This window comes from Aaosphaeria arxii (genome assembly GCF_010015735.1).
Source record: "Aaosphaeria arxii CBS 175.79 unplaced genomic scaffold BU24scaffold_3, whole genome shotgun sequence".
In the NCBI taxonomy this organism is placed as follows: Eukaryota; Fungi; Ascomycota; class Dothideomycetes; order Pleosporales; genus Aaosphaeria; species Aaosphaeria arxii.
The window spans coordinates 2,646,549-2,668,906 of NW_022983476.1; the positions used below are offsets into that span (position 1 = coordinate 2,646,549).

The 22,358-nt window shown below is 51.3% G+C and overlaps 7 protein-coding genes across 7 annotated transcripts; 3 read left to right on the forward strand and 4 right to left on the reverse strand.

Moving 5' to 3' along the window:
- Window positions 1-4,007: 4,007 nt before the first annotated feature.
- Window positions 4,008-4,703, reverse strand: BU24DRAFT_460780 (uncharacterized protein; the record flags this gene model as incomplete). Its single annotated transcript, XM_033531841.1, has 2 exons — window positions 4,008-4,366; window positions 4,601-4,703. 2 exons carry the CDS (start codon window positions 4,701-4,703, stop codon window positions 4,008-4,010), a joined length of 462 nt encoding a protein of 153 aa, XP_033386115.1.
- Window positions 4,704-7,366: 2,663 nt separating this feature from the next.
- Window positions 7,367-9,623, forward strand: BU24DRAFT_344488 (uncharacterized protein; the record flags this gene model as incomplete). The annotated part of the gene is made up of 4 exons (XM_033523403.1): window positions 7,367-7,558; window positions 7,681-7,913; window positions 7,979-8,660; window positions 8,784-9,623. 4 exons carry the CDS (start codon window positions 7,367-7,369, stop codon window positions 9,621-9,623), a joined length of 1,947 nt encoding a protein of 648 aa, XP_033386116.1.
- A 539-nt stretch (window positions 9,624-10,162) lies between these two features.
- Window positions 10,163-10,942, reverse strand: BU24DRAFT_158776 (uncharacterized protein). Its single transcript, XM_033521352.1, has one exon. It carries the CDS (start codon window positions 10,814-10,816, stop codon window positions 10,259-10,261), a length of 558 nt encoding a protein of 185 aa, XP_033386117.1. The 5' UTR covers window positions 10,817-10,942; the 3' UTR covers window positions 10,163-10,258.
- A 588-nt stretch (window positions 10,943-11,530) lies between these two features.
- On the reverse strand, window positions 11,531-12,130 carry BU24DRAFT_420832 (uncharacterized protein; the record flags this gene model as incomplete). Its single annotated transcript, XM_033527573.1, has 1 exon — window positions 11,531-12,130. A coding segment is annotated over exon 1 (256 nt), but the record flags the coding sequence as incomplete, so codon positions are not given.
- An 808-nt stretch (window positions 12,131-12,938) lies between these two features.
- BU24DRAFT_389295 (uncharacterized protein) lies at window positions 12,939-15,917 on the forward strand. Its single transcript, XM_033525038.1, has 2 exons — window positions 12,939-15,176; window positions 15,234-15,917. The coding sequence occupies exons 1-2, from the start codon at window positions 13,034-13,036 to the stop codon at window positions 15,560-15,562; spliced, it is 2,472 nt and encodes an 823-aa protein (XP_033386119.1). The 5' UTR covers window positions 12,939-13,033; the 3' UTR covers window positions 15,563-15,917.
- A 406-nt stretch (window positions 15,918-16,323) lies between these two features.
- BU24DRAFT_432390 (uncharacterized protein) lies at window positions 16,324-17,108 on the reverse strand (the record flags this gene model as incomplete). Its single annotated transcript, XM_033529920.1, has 3 exons — window positions 16,324-16,548; window positions 16,660-16,868; window positions 16,931-17,108. 3 exons carry the CDS (start codon window positions 17,106-17,108, stop codon window positions 16,324-16,326), a joined length of 612 nt encoding a protein of 203 aa, XP_033386120.1.
- Window positions 17,109-20,024: 2,916 nt separating this feature from the next.
- BU24DRAFT_389299 (aldehyde dehydrogenase) lies at window positions 20,025-22,207 on the forward strand. Its single transcript, XM_033525039.1, has 6 exons — window positions 20,025-20,690; window positions 20,746-20,800; window positions 20,855-20,938; window positions 20,993-21,083; window positions 21,134-21,349; window positions 21,407-22,207. The coding sequence occupies exons 1-6, from the start codon at window positions 20,400-20,402 to the stop codon at window positions 22,092-22,094; spliced, it is 1,425 nt and encodes a 474-aa protein (XP_033386121.1). The 5' UTR covers window positions 20,025-20,399; the 3' UTR covers window positions 22,095-22,207.
- The last annotated feature ends 151 nt before the right edge of the window (window positions 22,208-22,358 follow it).

Sequence of the window (22,358 nt, forward strand, 5' to 3'; positions counted from 1 at the left end):
CTCCCGATTCCAATAGGATTGCCGATGCAATAATGCCAGCATGCCATGCAATGCCATGCCATCTCCTCCACTCATATTTCCCTCCACATGCATGCGACTTCCGGACAAGAATAGATATGAATAAAAGTACTCACTCAACTCGTAGGTTAGTATCTAGTTTAGTCATTCAAGCAGTCAGTCAGTCTCGGAGCACGGGTGGCTGATGATGTTGCTTTTTTCTTTTTCCCTGAATCTTTCCCACTCAGCTCGTTCCTCGTGATTCTACTTGAGCCCAGGCATCATCCACCCAACCATGATCGATCATCGATCAGATCACTATTGATTGTGTAAGGAGGGAAGGGTCGTCGTGGCTCGGCATAGTTTCCTGGGGGTCGGGTGACTTGAGCCTGTGGTACTTCATCTAGCCACACGTACCCCGCTGGGTCTTCCAGATTCTGCTCGACTGGGTAATAATATGATATTGCATTATTGTCGTTCTACTGCAAGTCTTTCCTCCCTCGGCTCGGTTAGACAGATGCGTGAGGAGGAGTTGAGTGGAAGGAGTTTGGGGGTCCGGGGTGGGGAGGGAAGGGTGAGGTACGGACTGTAATAGATTGAGGAAAAGACGGAAGAAACCTTCCAGAAGGCGCATGTTCCGCATGATTATTTGCTTGCTGGCTTGCTGGCATGCAGTGCATCACCTTTAGGCCCATGCTCATGCCATGTCCAGATCAACGTCCGAGGAAGCAGTCCAAAACGTTGTTACTTGGGCATTCAATTATTACCTTACGATACCGAAACTTACAGCGTTGTAACTTGTCTTGTATGTATGCATGTTCGGAGTATGTAGGGTCCTTCGCTTCAGAGTTCGTTCCTCCATCCTCCTCAGCCAGCCAGCCAGGCCAGCCCAACCCGGTCCGAAAACACTACATTCATCCATCCAGACATCCATACATGTAGTCAATCGATTACTGACTACTCTCCAGCTGCTGATGCTCCATTGCTGACGGCGCAGAGACATCACAGTCACAGCCAGGCAGACAAGCAAGCCATGTCCCCTTCAGGCTTTTCCAAGTGGTAACACAACCATCAACCACAATGGCTCCCTCCCTACCTCCCTTGCTCACATTAGTTACTCATTCACATTCTCACCCCTCAGCGCCTACGCTGCGCCCAGCACCACCATCTCAATAGACATCTGCAAACCCCTCTTTTTCCCGTCGGGATGTCCGTTCGTCCCCAAAGCATCCCTCTCCCCTCAATCACTCAGAGAATAAGGAAGGGAAAAAAGAGTAAAGTCATGCCTGGAAATGGGGTAGTCGACTCATTAGGGCCATGCAGCCTCGTATGCAAGTAAACGAACCGGCCGAACTGCGCTCGCTCGCTTCTGGGTTTTTCTTCTTCTGCTCTTGTCTATCTCTATCTCTCTATCTCTCTGTATTATACTCCGTACTTGTACTGTTTCTCTGCTCTCATCAGGTAGATAGTACTGTAGTTGCCGAACGACATCCTCATCCTCTTCCTCCAATCTAGGCACAACTGAACACCCAATCCCTCACACGCGAGATCACCAACCCAACCAATCACACCAAACCCCAAGCACTCAACCCACCCCCCAAAAACCCAAGAAAACAACAAGTGACTCTAACGCAAACCTAAAAAATCCCCCAACATTTTCCCCTCTCGCTACAAATCAGAAGCCGATGTCTGGGTAGGCTAAGCGAATGGTTGGGCCGGCCCCGGTTTAAAAACTTGGGGGGGAGAGGCGTGGGAGATTAGTTCTAGCGAGGAAGCCGTCGAGCGAGCGAGCGAGCGAGCCGGTGGTGGTGGAGCCGAGGGTGTGGGTGGGGGATGGGTGATGCCGTCCGTTGGGTTATGTGTTCGGGTGGGAATGGGGTTGAGGTAGATGTGTGTGTGTGTATGTGTGTGTGTATGGGAGGAATGGTGGTGAGTTGTATGGGGTTTATGTGTTGGTTGCTTGTATGTTGTATGATATGGTACGGCATGTTTGGTCGCATGAGAGATGTCGTGAATGGTACGGAGTATGGTCGCTGGTCTTGGCCAGATATCACATTTTATGTATGTACGTGCCTACTCATAACCTGCTACGGCTTTCACGCTCTGATACCAGTTGATATTTTCTTGCTTTCTCTGTCAGGACTTGACATATAATTTGAAGTGTTCTGTTATGGTCAAAAGTATTTCATTCAATTAACCCAAGTCAAGGCTGTCTCGGTTCCTTCTGATATCATGTTATATATCAATGATCAATCACTACATCGACCGTCTCTATGTAGAGGAGTCTACATTTCCTAGTCAAATATTGCTCATACTTGACAATGTGATTTAAAATTATAAACATAATATCAAGTGCAATCATCATTTTGTTTACTTCTACCTTGCGCTTTGCGTTGAGAGTGGGGAGAGGGGAGGAATGACGTCTATGTTTTGAGCTCTTTAATTATTATGAGTGTTGGAGTATTCAATGGTCTGCATGAATTGATTATTCCAAACCTTTGGTCGATACCATATACTAGGTTTCTTCGTTGATACAGACATCGTCAAACACATCGGAACGTTTGGTTTGGAGAGGGACGGCTGATGTAATACCACCGCGCGCAGGCATCATGTTTCACGGGGCTGCAATGGTACCTGATGAGGAAGAAGGCAAACTATCATACCCTCTCCTTCTCAAAAGAAACAATGCAGACAAACGAATTTATATCACATCACATAGACAGACTACTCCGTACAAACTACAGGCATGAGAGCAATCAAGACCCAACGCAACGCACCCATGCATCCTACCCACCAGCCACGAGCTCGCCCGTCGCGCCGCCTCCGCCGCCGTCGAGTTCAACCAGACCCAGACCCAGACCCAGTCACCAGTGCCAGCCAAACCCCACCCCCCTCCCTTGGGAATAGGTAGTTTTTTCTCCGTAAAACCGAGCAAAATAAAAGATGTATGTATGGACGGTAGTAAAACCTGTGCCTACTGCCGGAGACCCGCCATCTCGGATGACAGACACGGGAAGGGGAATGGAGGAGGCCGCTTTTCTGTGTTGTCTTGCTATGGGGCGAGGCGAGGGAGGACTCGCTGCCTTGGAGAGAAAAGAAAGGGTTCGGAGGTGGTGAGTCGTTGAGTGGTGCGTGCGTAGAGTCTTAAAGCGTCTTCTTACACGGTGGTTACACGGTACGGATTATCAGTCATCAAGGCCATTAACTAACTACCGCACGTCACAATCCAGCCCTGCGAGGGGACGTTGACTGTGAGAAAGTACATGGACTGAGGGAATATGTCATCTGTACTCTGTGAATCCTATGGTAAGTATGTGTGAGAGATGTGGGTTTGCGTGTGCGCGTGTGATGTGTGCCTATGTGCTGTTCTATTGTGTTGTGCTGTGTTGTGCTTAGCCCCGACTAGATACTCCCAACGTATGTTCCGGAGACGGAGAAGTAGTTACTCTGGTCTGGTCTGGCTGGCTCCTACGAGGCGGTACTTTGACACTGACACTTCATCCATTTGGTGTGCTGGCCTGTCCTTCCCGCCCTCTCTCGCGCGCACGCACGCACGCACGCTTGCTTGCTCGGTGCGATCGGGGACGGATGATTCATACGTGATTGGTGGGGCAAGACGAGGCAATGCGAATTCCGGGGCGAGGCAAAAAGATGAAATGCAAAGGGCGGTACCTGACCTGAAGGGCAGGCAGGCAGGCAAGCAAGCCCTGCAACGATTGAGGAATTGAATAAATTGGATGGGACGTTGTTATATGCGATGCGATGAAGTGGTATGGCGGGGCGGGTGATGCTCTCCGGCATCCATGAACCATGATCCATCGCAATCCCAAAACTTCCCAAATCTCTCTGCGGTTCTCGGCTCAAACAAAATCAACACAGGACAGGAACGATGCCCACTTTCGAAACAGGTACCCTAGCGGATCCGGCCAGAGTTGCCAGGGTCGGGAAGGGAAGGGAAGGACCCAGTTTGTGGTGTATTATTCCACTTCCCGTCCTGCCCCCTCCAAGTGCTACCGCCGTTGTTTTTTAAACGCGGAGCCATTCGCCAGAGGGGTTTCGTTTTGGTGAAGCCAGCGTTGGCGTTGGCGTTGGCGTCGCCGGCGTTCGTTGGCGTCTGCGTCTGCGTCTGCGTCTGTCGTCTTCCCTTGTGCATTTGCCACGAGCCAGAGCGCGGAGAGCCCTGAGCTTAGCACCGCCATAGCCCGGGATAGGTCAGGACTCAGGACTTTTTGGGGGGAGGAACTGGAAACTGGAACTGGAGCTGAAGCTGGATCTGGATCTGGATCTGGTAAATGGCACTCGTGCTGCGGTTCTGCGACGGGCGAAACGCTGGAATCCGGTGTACCGTGTGGGTAGGGCAAATCAATTACTGGTCAGTCATTCATTATTCAGTAATCCACTGAATTCGATTCAATTCAAGTCAATTCAAAGTCATTCGCTCCATTCATTCGTTCGCCCGCTCGTTGGCTCGGTTCCGAAAGTCCAGATCGAGTCAAAAGAGGGCCAATAATGTCCTACAAGTACCTACCCTGCCCTACCCTACCTTGCCCTACCAACTGCATTGTCGCAGCACGAGCGTCGGTCAGCGACCCCCGTCCCGTACCGCGAGGCAGTGGAGAGATGGCGTGTTGACCGCCAGAAAGGGATGAGCGGTGCCAGCAGCAAGCAAAAGGGCTGGGAATCTGAACATCTGGCGATGCAGTCATCCTGCTGCTGGGTAAGGATCGTTTGAGGGAGGATTGAGGATTGGGGGGATGTTTGAAGAGGAAGGGCAGTGATGAGATGGAGGGAGGAGGACAGTCAGCCCCGGCCAGCCAATGCCAAGCTGGCTAGCCGTCCATCCATCATTCATCCAATCAATCTATCAAAAGGTCGTGAAGAAGAAGAAAGAAAGAAAGAAAGAAAAGAATATAATTAAACAGGTCACTCGCCCACCTCTATCTCCATCTTGGTTAGTGGTGACAACAATCAAGTAACTCAATGATTGAAGATAATGGCAATAAGCATGATGATACGAGCAGAGAGGTGGGTAGTAGATAAGTACCCCAATGAGGAGATACCTAGGTACTCTGTAGGTATTACTGCACCTACTGTGTAGGTGGACAGGTCGTACGTCAAGTATTATTATCATTACATGTCGAACGCCCATCTGGGCATGGAATGTTCTGAATTGGGACCGGCACCGGTTACATGAACTGGATGGGATAGGATGAGATGGTATCGAAATGGCCTCGTCGTAGATTATTCAGGTAGCACGAGGCACATACTCGCAGTCCACAGTCCACAGTCACTACACCTTTTGGACGCGGCCCGTTGTTGCTAGCACTATGGACGAGTATTATTACTCGCTCGCTCAAAGGTATCTCTGCCTAGTTATCGCTGTTGCGCCGTGGAGTTGGAGTTGGACTCGGACTCGGACTTGGGACTTGAGGACTGACTACTGGGATTGGGAAGTTGTAGGTGTGACTCGGCCTCCTCCATCCCTCCCTCTCTCCCTCCCTCTCTCCCTCCCCCCAAGTCCAGAACGAGGCTTCGAGGCTCATCAGGTGCCAGGTTGGCGGTGATCCCGTTCTACCCTACCCTACCCTACACCCACTCTACTACACAGTACACCACACCACCTCTGCCTCTCCTCTGTTAAATTAATTTGCCCCAATTTTGAATGAGTCTGCTTGAGTGGTTCTGCTCTTCCCAATCTGGGGCGGTGACGACGGTGGTAATGGGTGGTGGTAGTAGTGGTGGTGGTGGTGGTGGTGGTGGTGGTGACGAAGATGATGATGATGACGATGGACATACGAGGAGGAGTTAATCAGGGTGTTTGCCTCGACCGCCCTACCCGGGCCGGGGGTCATCCAACCATCCACGCATCCACGCATCCACGCATCCATACCGCCCTTCGGAGGAAGTGGAGGAGTGTGTACTCAGTGTAGAGGGAGTGGGAATAGGTGGGAATAGTAAGTTACCCAGACGGTGTGTATACTTGTAGGTGTAGTAGGTCAGGTGTATGTCTTGGTGTGGGTGTGGTTGTAGTGGTGGTGTGCTGTGTGTACCGGTAGACGCTCGTAGTGTATTCCCAGTGACCGTACCTACACAGTAAGTAGTGACTGCGGTAGTGACTGTGGTAGCGTAGGGTGAATGGGTGTGAATGGGTAAAGAAAGAGAAAGGAAGAAGGGAAAGGGTATAGTATCGTATAATTAGTAACTCTTTAATAGTATGGTATGGTAATAGTAATGATACAAGGTATGCTGGGCTGGATGGCTGGCTGGCTTCTCCGGCCCAACATCCATTCACCTTCGATTCACTTCACCAATTCAATTCAATTCAGTTCAATTCAACAACAGCAACAAAGAAGGGTGGATGAATTGTTGTCAACCTCCTCATATTCTTTTTCTATTTCCATCGTCGTCATTGTCACTGCCATTGTCAATACAAACACGCCCTACCTCCGCCCCGGCGCATTGTTTGCGAAGAATGAACTGAGTCCTCATTCTTTTTCCCGTGACAGCCAATCGTTTCATGACGGTACCTTTCGACACCCGTGCACTCATTCACACTCATTCACTGTCACTTACTCACCCATTCACTCACCCACCCATTCACCCACTCTCCCACTCTCCCACTCCCTCATCCACATCCACATCCACATCCACATCCACCACTACACAGGTGTAATGACAGTCTGACCTTGGACCTTGTCTTTCTTCTTGTCCTTTTCTTGTCCTCTCCTATCCTTTCCTGTCCTGTCCTGTCCTGTCATGTCCTGTCCTGTCCTGAGCTGTCCCGTCCTGACTTGACCTGTCTTACGGTCTTCCGAGTCCCCAAAGCGAGAGAAGCGGCCAGCGTTAGTGGACGGACGACTCCCTGCAACTGGCACTGGCACTGGCACTGGCACCTGCACTACTACCACTCTACTATTACTAGCACACTACCCCGTCACCCCGTCCACCTCTTACCATACCGTACATACCTACTCTACTCTACCTAACCTACCCTACCCTATCCTACCACTCCTACCGACCTCTCTACCTCTCACCACCTCAACACCTCACCACCTCGATCCTCACTCATACTCTCATACTCTCATACACACTCTCTCTACCTCCCTCTACCTCAACTACCTCAACTACCTCATACTCACACTCAACAAGAGGCCTGCAGTGCACCTCTCCACCACTACCTCCTCCTCGAGTCACCCATCCCCCGATCCGTCTGCTGACCTCGACCGTCCCTGTGCCTGGGTGCGCTCTCCATGCATCGCTTCCCTTGACGACCGTCCTCTGGTGCGAGACTTGACACCGCACGCAATTCTCTCCCCTTTCTATCCTCCTATCCGACACAGGCCAGCCAGAGCCCGAATCATCACACTATATGGCGGCCGCTGCCATGCCTCCTCATGGCATTGCCCTTCATGGGGCTCCGGATGGCGACATCGGATCGAAAGATGCTAAGCACTCACCCGTCCAGGCCATGCAGCTCGAGATGACCCAAGACATGGTCGACGAGCTCCTGCAGAGCGTCAACTCGGGAAATACTCCTCAAATAATATTCGGACGAACTCCTGTAGGTCTTCTGCCGACTTGTTTTTGCTTAACCCCGAGTCTCTTCCGTCGGGTGCTCCTAAAGGGCGGTGGTTGAGCTCGAGGAATGAGGATGGCGTAGGACCTTGGCTAACCCGCACCCAGCAACTCAAGTACGGCGATAAAACCCACGTATTGAACTCCACCCCCGAGGCCTACCGCTACGAGTTATACCGTTCCGACGGCAGCGAGAACGATGACGACCTGGAATTCGCCGGACTCATCAACCACAGTCTCGCTGTGCAGAAGGCCGAGGATGTCATGGGAGGCGTCGACACCGCTCTGGAGCAGCTGAAGAACAGCATGGCGGCAATGGCCGAGCTCAAGGAAGCCAACAAGTATGCCTCACGCATCATCTTGTCCTTGTCTTTGGTGGGTATGGTGGACTAACAGTCGCTACTAGGACTATTGTTGGTGATGCTGCAACCTCACGCAACCCCGGCCATCGTCGTTTGCCCTCGAAGAGCCTCAACAAGTCGCAACTCCTCACACCCTCCTCCGCCGCTTCGCCCTTGCCCAAGGCACCGACCTCGCAGCCTTCCGGCAATCACCACCTCGTCCTGCGGGCACTTCGCACTCCTCTCATCCACCTTCTCGCCGTCCAACCCTCCAAAGATACCTACCTCGCCGAGACATGTCGGACTTCGGTCGCTAACATACGAGAGGTCCTGCCCAAGATTGCCAGGCCCATGCCGGATGACAAAGAGAGGTGGCAGCTCGTTGACAAGTCATTGTGCGAGCTGAATCCCTGGAAGTTCACCTACAGGAATTCCGACGACCGAGAGAAGGCCATTGAGTCCGCCATCAAGTCGTTCGACCGACTTCGTACACCAAAGGACGACAAGCTCTGGCAGATCTTGCTGCCCGTACAAGAACGGGGCCAGGGCAAGTGCCTGTCCCGACTTAACCTCAAAGCACCCGAGCAGAAGGATCGAAAGCCCTCCACTCCCGTGCACAAGATGACCAAGAACTCGGACAAGAAGACCAATGCGAAGAAGCCGGAAGACAAAGATGCAGAGAAGAAGGTGAAGGAGGGCAAGGATACTCCTGAAGTGAAGCCGAAGAAGGTGGTGAGGGAGAAGCCTGTTGCTGCCGCTCCTGCACCCGCAGTGAAGGTGAAGGCGAAAGAGAAGGTCAAGGAGCCGGTGAAAGAGAAAGAGACGGCCAAGGCTACAAAACCTTCTACAACCACCGCAGCAGCCTCCAAGACCGCGACACCCAAGACCGCTACACCTGCAAATCGCAACACACCCACCATGAACGCCACGAAGATTCGCACCAAGAAGCCTGCGCCTGCTGGCGAGGGCGCTTCGCCTCGCGTTCGACCTCAAGCTTCTGCCAGGGACCTTTCCCAACGGGAACGCAACTACAGGCCGCCGCCCAAGCCTGCCGTCAACACCAAGCCAAAGAACCCGTCGCCACTCTCGGCCTCTCCTCCCGTCAACGCCAGCGACTTCGAGGACAGCCATCCGGTCCACAAGAAACTCTCTGCCGCTCCCTCCCCTGCGAAGCCTTCCTCTGGCAATTCCGATCGTACCCTCAAGCGTAAGGCGAATGACATCGACAGCGACATTCACAACCACAATCTCTCCGTCAAGTCGGCCCGCACCGATCGCCCTACACCCTCCCAGACCCCGTCGAGCACCAGTGGCCGCCTGAGTGGCAATACACCCTCCTCCACCAGCTCACTCAAGCGCAAGAGCGACGATTCATCCACCTCGAACACGCCGACGAACAAGATCCGCAAGTTCACGAACATCGACACCGGCCTTGCTTCGCGGTACCAAGGGCACAACAGCCAAATCTCCCCTGGCGATTCGTCCTCGTCCGGCACCTCACCCACCCTTCCAAGCCTGAGCTTCCGACAGACCGTCGAGCTCAGCCAAAAGTTCCAAAAGTACTACAAGCGATATGAAGAGCTGTACTGGCAGCTAGCAGACGCCACTTCGCCTCCCACCGAGTCCCAGCGAAACGAACTGATGAGGATGCATAAGAAGCTGGAAGAGATGAAGCGCGAGATCAAGACCGGCGCTGGTCTCAGCCGGTGACTCTGAATGAAGAATGGACTGCTGACGACGTTGAAAAATATGACGGTGTGACCTTGATGGTCCAGAGGTTGGAGGTCCACAAAAACATCAGGCGCTGGAGGATTCCTACCTTTTCTTTCCCTTTTTGCTTTGACTGCAAGGCTTCGAGCCTGCTTCTATCCCTCTTCGTGAGGTGATTTGCTCTGTTTGCATCTCGGATCAGGTTCATTGATTCTTTCTTGCGTGTTTTTTCATTCGATCTTCTGCATAACAATATCGGGGAAACAAGGTTGCATCAAGGATTTGGAGTTTTTTCTTTCCCACCTACTATTCCCCCATATTCCCCCATATTCCCCCATGAATACATACAGCAGAGCTCTCGCTCGGAAGCGAAGAAGCTCTGCGAGTCTTGAGACGCAGGGCTAATTCTCCCCTGCTGTTCTCGACGAAAAAGACCCGACATGAAAGCATACCGATAAGGATAAATAAAATCAGGATTTTCTACTTTGACTCAATTGATCCATGCCATGTGACCGTATCGATGATTGCAAGGAACGAAGTTGGGATGACATAACTTTGACCGTGATACACGACCTACCAATATATTTACCAAACATACCAACAACAACCACTCACTCACTCATTCTTTCGACCATTCACTTCCCCTCCCCCTTCTTACCACCACCACCACCACCACCCTCCCCACCCGCAACAGCATCCCCATCCACAGCAAACCTCCTCAGATCCTCCAACCTCACCCCCTCCAACGCCCTCACATTCGTCCTCTCCAACCACACCCTCGGCACCACCCCTCCCTCCACCCCGCCCGCCTCCCCCCTCATCGCCGCATCAAACGCCTCCTTCCACCGCGCGACGCAGAGACACCACCGACACCCCGCCGTGACGCCCGCGGCCCTGAGGTCGTTGCCCCGGGCCGCCGAGAAGTCGAGGAAGCTGTCGGACAGCTCGGCCGCGACGCTGTGGTTGCCTGCGTCCGTCGCGGGGGGCGATTCGCAGTAGCCGGTTCGCAGGTACCCGGTTAGGGGGCGGGTGGAGTGGAGTTGGAGGGGGCGGTTGAGTACTACAGGGGAGGGTTTGTTAGATGGGTTGTTTAGAGGAAGAGAGATACATGGGAGTTGTGTGTTATGAGATGGTGAGGATTTGATGTGAACGAACGAACGAACGAACAAACAAGACTGGATATGCATGTGCATGCGTACGGAAACCGGGGCGCGGGGAGGGGGTTAGGGTTAGGTACTCACCATTTCGCTCCATGGTTTTGTATTCTGATAGTTCGCGCTCTCGCTCGAGCTGTTGGCGGTACTGTTCGTCTTGGTCTTCGACCTCGTCTGTCCTGAGACCGAAGTTGTTGTCGTTGTTGTTTTTATGTGGCGGTGCGGGGGATTGGACTTCGAGGAAGACGTCGTGGACTTGTGCGAATGGGCGGGGGCGGGTGTGACGGACAATGCTGTTGGTGATGGTGGTAGCGGTAGCGGTCTTCCTGGGTGAGAAGGAGAAGAGTAGAGTTCTCGGGATGCGGATTTGCATGAGTAGCGGAGAGAGCGCTGTCAAGGCGTTTTGTGGTGTGTGGAGATATTGTTTGTTTGTTTTTTTCCTGTTTGCTTTTTTGCACTTGGCTAATTGGCCCTGACTCTTTCTTTCCTTTTGTTTTTCTTTGGATTCGGATACGAAATCGAAATGGTGGGGTTTCTGATTGGTGATGTTGTTGGATATGGGTGTCGTTTTTGACGTGTACAAGTATAAAGGACGACGTCAAGACTCGAGGTTATCAATTACCAGTGGTTGGGAGGTGGGAGCTTCGTAGGGCTGAAATGGGGAGGGGTGCGCTGGGGCGGATGACGTTCATGCAGGGCTGGACTGGACTTCGACTGGGGGGAGGGAGGGGAGGGGAGGGAAACCAAATAATAACACCAATTGCACTTGACCAGTAATTAGCTACGCTTCCTACCTAGGTTAAACTACTGCAACTCGCTGATCTCTCTCGAAAAGAACATCGTGGGGCCGCACCTGCCCGCCGCCGCGCCGCCGACCGAGTGAGGAGGGCGAAAGTGACGATCTTTGTTGATTGGGGGCGCCAGTGCATCCGCTGGGTGGGCGGCGGCGGGCGGGCGGGCGGTGGTGGTGCCAATGCGCTTGCTGATCTTTTGCCTGATTGTTGTGGGGGAGTGGTGGGAATGGGAGCATAACTGTTTTGATGCTGTATATTCATATGGACGAGTATGTGCGTTTGGTTTTTGATGGGTTTTGGATAGTTAAGGGATTTTGGTACTCGTCTGGATTGAGCGTTGGATGGCTGTGGTATCGTTTTGGGTGAAAGTTTGTGGGAGGACTTGGAGGTATAAGGGCAGCTTGGGTTTGCTAGGAACTATAAATTGTTAGGCAGAGCAGAGAAATGTGTAGGGAATTTTTAATCGAGTAAGCTTCTATCTATTAAAAGATTGAAATCATGTGTCTTAAGATTCTATAAGCTGCAGTTAGAAACACACATGTATATACTTTGATTAAAGCTCGATTTCTCACCACTCTTTTGGAATTCCATTGCCAGCAGTTGTCTTAAAAGTACAGCCTGCAGATATAGTGTAAGACTTTGGCTCACTGTAGCCAGTCTCTATCTCTCAAGGTTGTATAAATCGAGTTGTCTGATTCTACGTGGTAGTCAGTCCAAATACTGATCTCCTATGGCTACCCTGCGGTAGACACCAAAGGACGTGAACTGCAAGCTATTATTTGAAAATGTCTCGATTTTGGAATGATCCCTGTCGCTAAACGACTCTTAAGGCAGCATTGATACTTGATCCTGGAGGTTGTATCTCCATCAAGTCACATATTCACATGTCGTTAAGACATAGCCATACTGGAATCTTAGTATGCAGTGACTTGCTTCCCTCGAAATTGCTCCACTTTCGTGATATACCAACCTGTAGATAATTTTATTTGGGCTGTATCAATGATTACACGAACATCTGACTGTTGTATGGAACATTGATTAGCAATTAACTTCTTGTAGATTTATTCAACTCCCTTATCAAAAGGTCTAGTGCTGGACACATTGAAGCTGTTGCAAAAGACGGTATTTATATCTGATTTGATTATAATTCTACTGTTCAAGTGGAAAGTTTTTAACTCATATGAATCAATGCAGGTCTCAAACAATTATTATTGCATTGTGTTGTGTACGGCGGCAAACAATGCTTGACCTTATGATAGCGATGCTCGTTCAATTTCCATTTCCGCATTGGGCGAGAGCGCGTTGCGTCACGAGGGAGCGGGCATTCACATGCCTCGGCTCGCAAATACCCCAGCTCCCCCGGATTGCACATGTCATCCACCATCCCCATACTTCACACGTACACAATCCCACACGCCCCAAGACATGCTGCCGCTCGTCAACGGGACTCTCATGGCTCAGAATGGCAGCACAATCGACATTACGAAAACCTGATGACCCTCTCCAAGCGCTCTACAACCACTATGCCGCGTCCCTGCGATCCCGCGTCTCCAATGCCTCCAAGCTCACGAAGCTACTATCCACAATAACACTCCTGTTCACCATAATCGGCACCGGCTATGGCGGGCAAAGGTGGTTCAAGAAACGGCGCGCTGAGAAGGAGACGGGAAAAAGACTTCTAAGGAGGAATTCGGGCCTCAGAGGGAAGGATGGCTCGCGGACGATATACGTGCCAAACCGGGACTCAACCTCAAAAGTCGTTATCCACCCTACCAAGCAGACGACTTTCGATGCGCATCGCCGTCTCTTTCTACAGCCGCCTCGCGCTGCCCGCATGGCCGATGCAGGCAACCCGCACGCTCCTCCGCCGCAGACAAAGCCCGGTCTGAATCTTGCGTTCCTCCACCAGTTCCTCAGTCTTCTCAATATCATGATACCGAGATGGAACAGCAAGGAGACGGGTCTCTTGCTCAGTCACAGTGTGTTTCTCATGCTGCGAACCTATCTTTCGTTAGTCGTCGCGCGACTAGATGGAGAGATCGTGAGGGATCTGGTGGCCGGTAATGGCAAGGCCTTCCTCTGGGGCATTGTGAAATGGCTAGGAGTCGGCACATTCTCATCATACACGAATGCTATGATCAAGTTCCTCCAGTCGAAGGTTTCGATAGCGTTCCGAACCCGCCTCACGCGGTACATCCACGATCTATACCTAAACGACCACCTCAACTACTACAAGTTGGCGAATCTCGATGGTGGAGTGGGACAGGGTGCGGATCAATTCATCACACAGGACTTGACGCTATTCTGTGCCTCGGCTGCTTCGCTATACTCCTCCTTAGGAAAACCTTTCGTCGATATTTGCGTGTTCAATTATCAGCTCGTTAAATCTCTGGGACCATTGGCTCTGACTGGCCTTCTTGGAAACTACTTCTTGACCGCGACCGTGCTTCGGAGACTATCGCCTCCGTTCGGAAAGTTGAAGGCTGTGGAAGGCAGAAGAGAAGGAGATTTCCGTGCGCTGCACTCTCGTCTCATTGCAAATGCGGAAGAAGTTGCATTCTACGGTGGTGATCAGATGGAGAAGCATTTCCTCGAACGAGGATTCAAGGATCTAAAGCATTGGATGGAAGGCATCTACAGTCTGAAGATTCGATACAACATGCTGGAAGACTTTGTCTTGAAGTACTCCTGGTCGGCCTTCGGCTATCTTATCACGTCGCTCCCAGTCTTTCTACCAGCATGGGGCGGACTACGTGCCGCACCAGAATTGCCTGGTGACGAACGTCATAATCGGGAGCGCAACCGCATGAAGGACTTCATCACCAACAAGCGTCTTATGCTGTCTCTTGCCGATGCCGGTGGCCGAATGATGTACTCCATCAAGGATCTTTCAGAACTCGCAGGCTACACCTCGCGCGTGTATACTCTCATCAGCACGCTGCACCGAGTCCACGCTGATGCCTATCACCCACCCCCAGGTACGCGCCCAGAACTGTACTCAGTATGTGATGTGCAGGGAACAGTACACAAAGGTTTCGATGGCGTACGTCTCGAGCACGTCCCAATCGTCGCGCCAGGCTTGTACCCTATGGGTGGTGACGAGCTCCTCGAGTCTCTCTCCTTCATTGTACATTCTGGAGAGCACCTCCTGATTACTGGTCCCAATGGCGTCGGCAAGTCTGCCGTCTCACGCGTCGTTGCTGGTCTCTGGCCAACATATCGTGGCCTTGTCAGTCGCCCACGCGCAGCAGGCACCGACGGAATCATGTTCCTCCCCCAACGCCCCTACCTTTCAACCGGAACCCTCCGTGACCAAGTTATCTACCCACACACCGAGATCGACATGAAGGACGCTGGACGGCGCGACATCGAGCTAAGCCAGGTCCTCGAAGAGGCCAAGCTGGGCTATCTCCCCGACCGAGAAGGCGGCTGGGACACGAAGAAAGTATGGAAAGATGTCTTCAGCGGAGGCGAGAAGCAGCGAATGGGTATAGCTAGACTTTTGTACCACGAGCCGCGATATGCTTTCATCGACGAGGGCACCAGTGCCGTGAGCAGCGATGTCGAAGGCCTTCTGTACGAACGCGCGAAGGCAAAGGGAATCAGTAAGTGTTGACCTTCAACAAAATTTCGACAAGATATCTAATTCATGCCCCGAACAGCACTCATAACAATCTCAACCCGTGCTTCTCTCAAGCGCTACCACACCTACACCCTCACCCTAGGCATGGGCGACAACGGCGACGAATGGGAAATCCAACGCATCGGCACCGAGAGCGAGAAATCCTCCGTGGAGAAAGAACTCCACGAGCTCCGCGAGCGCCTCTCCAAGGTCGAGGAATGGAAACAGCGAAGGCAGGAGATCGACGACGAGCTCAACAAAGTATGGGTCGAGCACGCAGATGGGGAAGCCGCAGAGGAACTCGCACCGCCGTCGTACGCTGCTGCCACCGAGCAAGATAACGACAGTGCAGTCGAGCAGAGCGTTTAACCGGATTGCATTGAACGTCGATCGTGCAGGTGAATGGCATGCACGCAATGTACGCATACTATGTGTTTTTATCTTTCTCCCCCCACATTGCGAAGGTTCCGTCTGTTGCACACTGCATTTCAGGGCCCAATTCCAACGGTGCAGCGAGCCAATCCAATATATACGATACTGAAAATAGAACCCGGGAACATAATCTCTTTTCCCCATGTATGTTTATTGTGGAGCTCTTCCGTAGTTCCCATCCCTGACCGCCCCTGCATTTGGTTTGATTGTTGAGTACAGCCTTCCGTTTCGGCGTACCTGGTTTGTGGGATTCTTGGTCGCGAATATAGGAGCAATATAAACATTTTATCACAACAATTTCACGTCCAACGTCGTGTCTTGTCTATCTGATAGCTGTCGAATTCAGTAATAGAATTTTCTCAAACGACAAGAATGGAGATGTGTAGCTTTTGTCAATTTTATCTCTGTGACATTGGAAATATCAAAAGCACAGTTGATATCACAAGGCCTCGGAATCATCCCGAGTCACAATCCGAAGCAGTCAATCAACCATGGACTTGAAATACAAAAGATCTAATTCTTCTTAAAAACACATTTTCTCCCCCCTCCCTTTTCCCTACGACGGAAAAAATACCCTATAAACACTGGCCACCAACCAATCGCTTTCCAACCAAACCGGGTATTGAACAGCAACAACAACCTACATACACCAATTCCCCCAAACCTTTTTCTTCCCACCAGCTTCAAGCGAAAATTATCTAGCACTGCCTCCACTTGATGTACAAAGAGTGCGTGAACCTGGAGCTCTCCTTAGTCGCGGCGAGGGTACCGGACGCGGAGCCCCCGAGCGGGGTGAGCGCGACCTCAGCGTTGACGTTGAGCAGCGCCTGGTTGCCGCACGGAGACCAGACGCTAAGGGGGATTTCGTCGTGCTTTGTGTAGCGGCCGGAGAAGGGGCCTTGGATGGTTGACGAGGTGGAGATCTGTTGCTACAACCGTTAGATGTCGTTTCATTCGTTTCTCGGGGTTGGATTCGATTTTTGGAGGGAATGTAAGGGAGGGGGAGAGGGGAGGGGAGGGAGGTGATTTCTTACCTGTGACTGCTCGCCGGAGAAGTAGTAAGTCGCCTTCACGAGGCCCTTGACGCCTGCGTCGAGGTCGCCCCAGCCGGCGTAGTCGGCGCTGTAGACGGCGTATTGGTAGCCTGAGCTGAAGCGGAGGTCGATGTTGATCTGGCAGTTCTTGCGGGACTGGTCGGGCTGGACGTAGGGGCCGACGGAGGCGGTGAATTCTTTGCTGAAGTCTGGGTTGGGGGTGGAGACGTCAGTTTTGAACGATGTTTGGGGAGTCGGGCAGGTAACTTACAGATGGGGAGAATCTGGCTGTTGGTCCAGTCAATGTCGATGGAGCCCTGGGGGCATCCTGATCCGCCGGAGACGACGTTGTTGATTCTGAAGGAGCCTGGTGCGACGGCAACGGCTTCTGGGACTGGGCTGGCGAGAGCAACGGCCGCGAGGACGATGGAAGAGAGTGTGTACTTCATCTTGATTGGAGTTTAGAGATATGGTTTCTGGGCGTTCGCTACCAAAGAACAATGATCAGAGTGGGTGGAGAAAATTTTATATGGATTATATGCTATCCGTGTGGTGGCAATGATATCTTGGAGATGAACGATGATAGTTATACAAGAAAGGAAGGGAGCGACGCCATTACTTTATACCTTGAAGCTCCTAATCACCCGCAGTCACAAACACCTGTGCAAAGATCCTAGGTCCTCGTACTTGTGTATAGTGGTTCACGACATCTTGAAATTCGCAAAAACTTACCAGGACGGTGCCCCGGCCCGTTTCGTATGACCAAACTATTGGTCGATTCGAGTATTCGGACAAAAAATAGCACATCTCTTTCATTTCTTCTCGGCAGCATTGTAGCCAAAAGGTTCGACTTGTGCTGGCACAAACATGCCGAAGTGGTGATGAACCCAGCACAGATCCTCAGAGGATATTCGAGACAGACACGGATGGAGACTAGAGGATCTGCCGTCGAAATTGCGGTGCATTGCAAACGCGGCGGCGCCGTGACGATATGGCAAGGTGGCGAGAGGACGTCTCCGCTCTAGAACGCTGTGGCTTCATCGCCAGGACGAAAACCTGGGGCAAGTCGTCAAGATGGAGAGATGATCGGCCCAAAAATAGCACATTGGCAATTGACGGCGTAGCGTGATGGTAAAGACGAGCGCTCGAATCTGGCGACAAATTGTATATAATAGATTGAAAGACCTGTCGAGGTCTTGGAGGCGCAACGGCCAGCGACCGGTTGATTGACGATGTGCGGAAAGCTTGTTGGTGCTTTAGCGAGGACGGACGGGTGATTAGAGCTCCCCAGTTAAAGATTCAGGCTTGCCCGTTGTGGCGATTGGGAGTTCCAGAGGTTCGTATCATTCATCAATGGATATATTAGGCTCGACGACCTTCACTAACTCTTTTCCCCCAGCTGCAGCGCGCAACAACTTCTCACTTGCCCGGTTCGTTCGATGTGCAATATACAAGCCATTAGGTGAATTTCCTTCCGAAGGTCCCGAAAGCCTGAAATCGAGCGCATGGGGACTATGTTTAAAGTTGGGTTGTTGGCTATTGTTAGCACGCCGTGCTGGATAATATACTTTAGCGATGTGACCAGGTGTTGTAGATGGAAGACCCGCGTGCCAAAGCCCGGGGGCGGCGGTCACATTCTCAGAGGCTAATCTCCCATCATAGCTTGACATTGTTCAACGAGAGAAGTTATGCTCTGGTAATTCGTCCTCGTAAGGTCAGCAGCTACATAGACATAAGTCGGAATACTCTGGCATGCTCGGTGCTAGTCAAAGTGAGCACAATCCTTTATGCCTGGCTGGGTGTATGGAATGACATCTGTTGAACAATTGCTCTCATTAGCAGCACAGGAGAACCGCGTACAAGAACAAGTTTTTCGAAAACGATTGTTGCTGACGAACCTGTATCCCGAGGTTAGATCTATTCATGTGTTTGAGTAATCATTTGGTTCTTGGGCTCTTGGACAAACACCGAGCAGAATTTCTGCTAACAAGGCAAGACCAGAATCTCCACACTGTCGAGCTTTTATTTTCGATTTCAGATGCTCTTATGAAGGTACTCGAAATTCAAGCACTTGGTTAAGTGTCAGTATCAATACCTTTTGGGGATTGTACTCTGATGAATCGTTGCGGAAGCTTCTTTGTTGTCGCCGGGAATAGGATGTATCCGACCCACGAAAATGCTTTGAGGGACTCCATAAACCGGAAACTAATTTAGTGATCTTTAGATGTGGCAAAGTACTCGTCAGCTGGCTTGGTCTAATGGAACTCTTGCAATAGAATCGATGGCTCCCTGAACCACGGTGTTTGCCATTCCTGGAGATGTTTAGTATTCCAAATATGAACCTGTCTGCAGGATTGCCCAGTATCAAAAAGTCTCCTTGATATTGGCTGCTGAAAACATAGACCGTCATCAAGCAGACATGAACGTCAGCACCACATCTACAATAGTAATGGACTGGCGATGTTAGTGATTATGATGATAATGATAGGCCGCCCTAAGGTTCATGAATATGCATGTATGGGCTAAGTCATGCATCATCGGCATATGTAATTGAAGTACCGCGAAATGTAGTCGAATTCCGTCTGGTTCTTACAACGATGTATATCAAGATCGATGAGTAGACATAGGCGGCAAGATTGGTTGTATGTTGGACATTGTAATTGGCATTCTACTCAGTAGTTAAACAGACTAGCCGTCTACCCTGGCCTTACAGGTGGATACTTTGCTTCGTTCAGGCGTTCCAGCTCCCGTCCCCTAGAGAGACCCTTTTTGCTAGTGTAGCACTTTTTTGTTGTTAGGAACGTGGCATCGAGCTCCCTTTGAGGTAGAGGTCCGATGCTCTTCGGACATGATCCCGGAAAGGGCCGAAAAGAAGTGGTGCTCGTTGTTTTTCAAACAACTTCACCGCTTCACATAATTGCAATGTTACATGGATGATCTTGAGGTCAGATGAGGCAAGTCTCAGGTATGTGGCCGAATCGTGCCGGACGAGTCAAAACAGCTTACCATTTCGGCCTGTGGCGGGTATGGATTGCGATAATGCCTATTACGGCATGTGAAGTGTATCAAGACGAAGCCCCCAGAGAGACAAGGGCTTATTCAGAGATGGATCTAGATCGGATATGCATTCAGATCGAGAAGTAATGATTGGTCTCTGGTCAGCAGGAAAGAATCAGCAAACGGCAGCAAGTCTTGTACGAGTATGAAATGTTGGAGGCGGGAGTTGGTGTCGGAAGAGTTGGCGACTACAGTGACGAATTGCCCCTCAGCGTCGCCAAAGGCCCCGCACTTCCCTTACATTTCTCCCATGTCCCCTCCCTAGCAACCCTGGGTGCCTGGCTCTAGCTCCATACACATCAGTACAGTACACTACACTACGACGAGCTACACCCACCCGTCACAGCCCCTTTGCCATCAACAGCCCCGCAAAGAGCCTCGAATCTTCCTTGGATTGCCTCCTGCTACATCTTGCACTTGTCGCCAATTCACCACTCAAGATTCATGACACTGCCGAGGATCCCACCGCTACAATCCGTCCTAAACCGAGTTTCGACTAACTTCTCTCCACCGGCCACCACCGACTATGGACGTGCGGGTATCACATTCCATGGGCTCCACCATAGCTCTTATGCTAGTTTGGCAATGTCCTTAAAAAGTGACAATGCCCGCTCATCCTGATCTTGAATCTCGATCTGAAAGTCTCTATCATTCCAATTCATTCAAAATCTTCTGCAATCATCATGTCTCCCATTCAGTTCGACAAGTTCTACAACATCGTCAACGCCGAGCAGCGTGGCAGCAAGGAGATCCACCGCAACGTTAACCCCGCTACTGGCGCGGAGAACTGGGAGGTTCCCATTGCCTCTGAGCAGGATCTCAACGACGCGGTCGCAGCAGCCAAGAAGGCCTTCCCATCATGGAGAGATACCCCTCTCGAGAAGAGGAGAGAGCTATTGGGCAAGTACATTGAGCTCTTCAGCCAGCACCAGGAGGACTTCATCAACCTCCTCTGCAAAGAGACCGGTAAACCAGTATGTGTCAATGTGGGCTCTCTTATATACCTATTTGGCTAATTCCGTTTTGTAGAGGAAATTCGCTGCCGTTGAGGTTGGAGGTGTCGTTCCCTTCATTGGATATCACTGTAAAGACCCAAACCATTCCCTGCTCACCTGAGCTACTCACTAATCAACAACAGCCCAGCTCAAAATCCCCGATGAGACGGTTGAGGATGAAGAGAAGACCATCTATACTGAGTACACTCCCCTTGGTGTCTGTGGAGGTACGTGTAAAATCCAATATCTTTTCGAACGGGACAAGACCTAACACCGGCCAGGTATCATCCCATGGAACTTCCCCTTGATCCTTTCCATTGGCAAGATCGCACCAGCATTGCTCACTGGTAACACCATGATCATCAAGCCCTCGTGAGTATCGCCTGTACCCCCGAACAAAAGCACTCTCCTGATTTCCATAGACCTTTCACCCCCTACACTGGTCTCAAGCTTGTCGAGCTGGCTCAACAGGTCTTCCCTCCAGGTGTTCTCCAGGCTGTTGGTGGAAACAACGAGCTCGGTGCTCTTTTGACCACCCACCCCGACGTTGCTAAGATTTCTTTCACCGGTTCCATTGCTACCGGAAAGAAGGTTATGGAGGCTAGCGCAAAGACTCTCAAGCGTGTCACCTTGGAGCTGTAAGTTAAACTTTTTTTTGTAGTCAAAGACTATGCCAATATTAACATCCATCCCAGTGGCGGTAACGATGCATCCATCATCCTCCCCGACGTCGATATCAAGAAGGTTGCCCCCGAGGTCGTCATGGGTGCCTTCCAGAACTCTGGCCAAGTCTGCGTAGCCACCAAGCGCATCTACATCCACGAGTCGATCTACAAGGAGTTCCTTGAGGAGATGGTCAATTTCACCAAGACGATCAAGGTCGGCAACCCAGACGACGGTGACAACCTCCTCGGACCCATCCAGAACAGCATGCAGTACGAGAAGGTTAAGGGTTTCTTCGCCGACAGCAAGGCCAAGGGCTACAAGTTTGCCGTTGGTGAGCCCGACGTTGCTGCCTCCAAGGGATTCTTCATCCAGCCTACCATCATCGATAACCCACCTAACGACTCCATGATCATCACCGAGGAGCCTTTCGGTCCCATCGTGCCTACCCAGCCATGGTCCGACATCGACGAGGTCATCGCCCGTGCCAACAACACCAACACCGGCCTTGGAGGCTGCGTTTGGGGCAAGGACGTCGAGGCCGCTAAGAAGGTCGCTAAGAGGATGGAGGCTGGATCCATCTTCGTTAACAGCTACGAGAAGCCTACTCCCCAAGCCATCTTCGGTGGCCACAAGGAGTCTGGTATTGGAGGTGAATGGGGCACCACTGGTCTCCTTGCCTTCATGAACGCACACGTCATCCACGTCTACAAGTCATAAGTGTCTTGAAAGTTAAGGTGTAGGATATGATGGAAATGAATTTACGAAAATAAAAGCATTGGCCGGAAATAGTAAAGCCTGCAAGGGAGTGTCCATTTACTTGGAAACAGTATAAATTAACAAAGTTCGATTTTACTGAAAGTTGTTCCATTGATATTATTGAAATGTTGTGTTCATATTCTTTGATATTTGAGACTCTCAACTGTGGACATATCATCCACGCTGCGCCGACTTTATGCATGCTCCAATCCATTTATATATGTT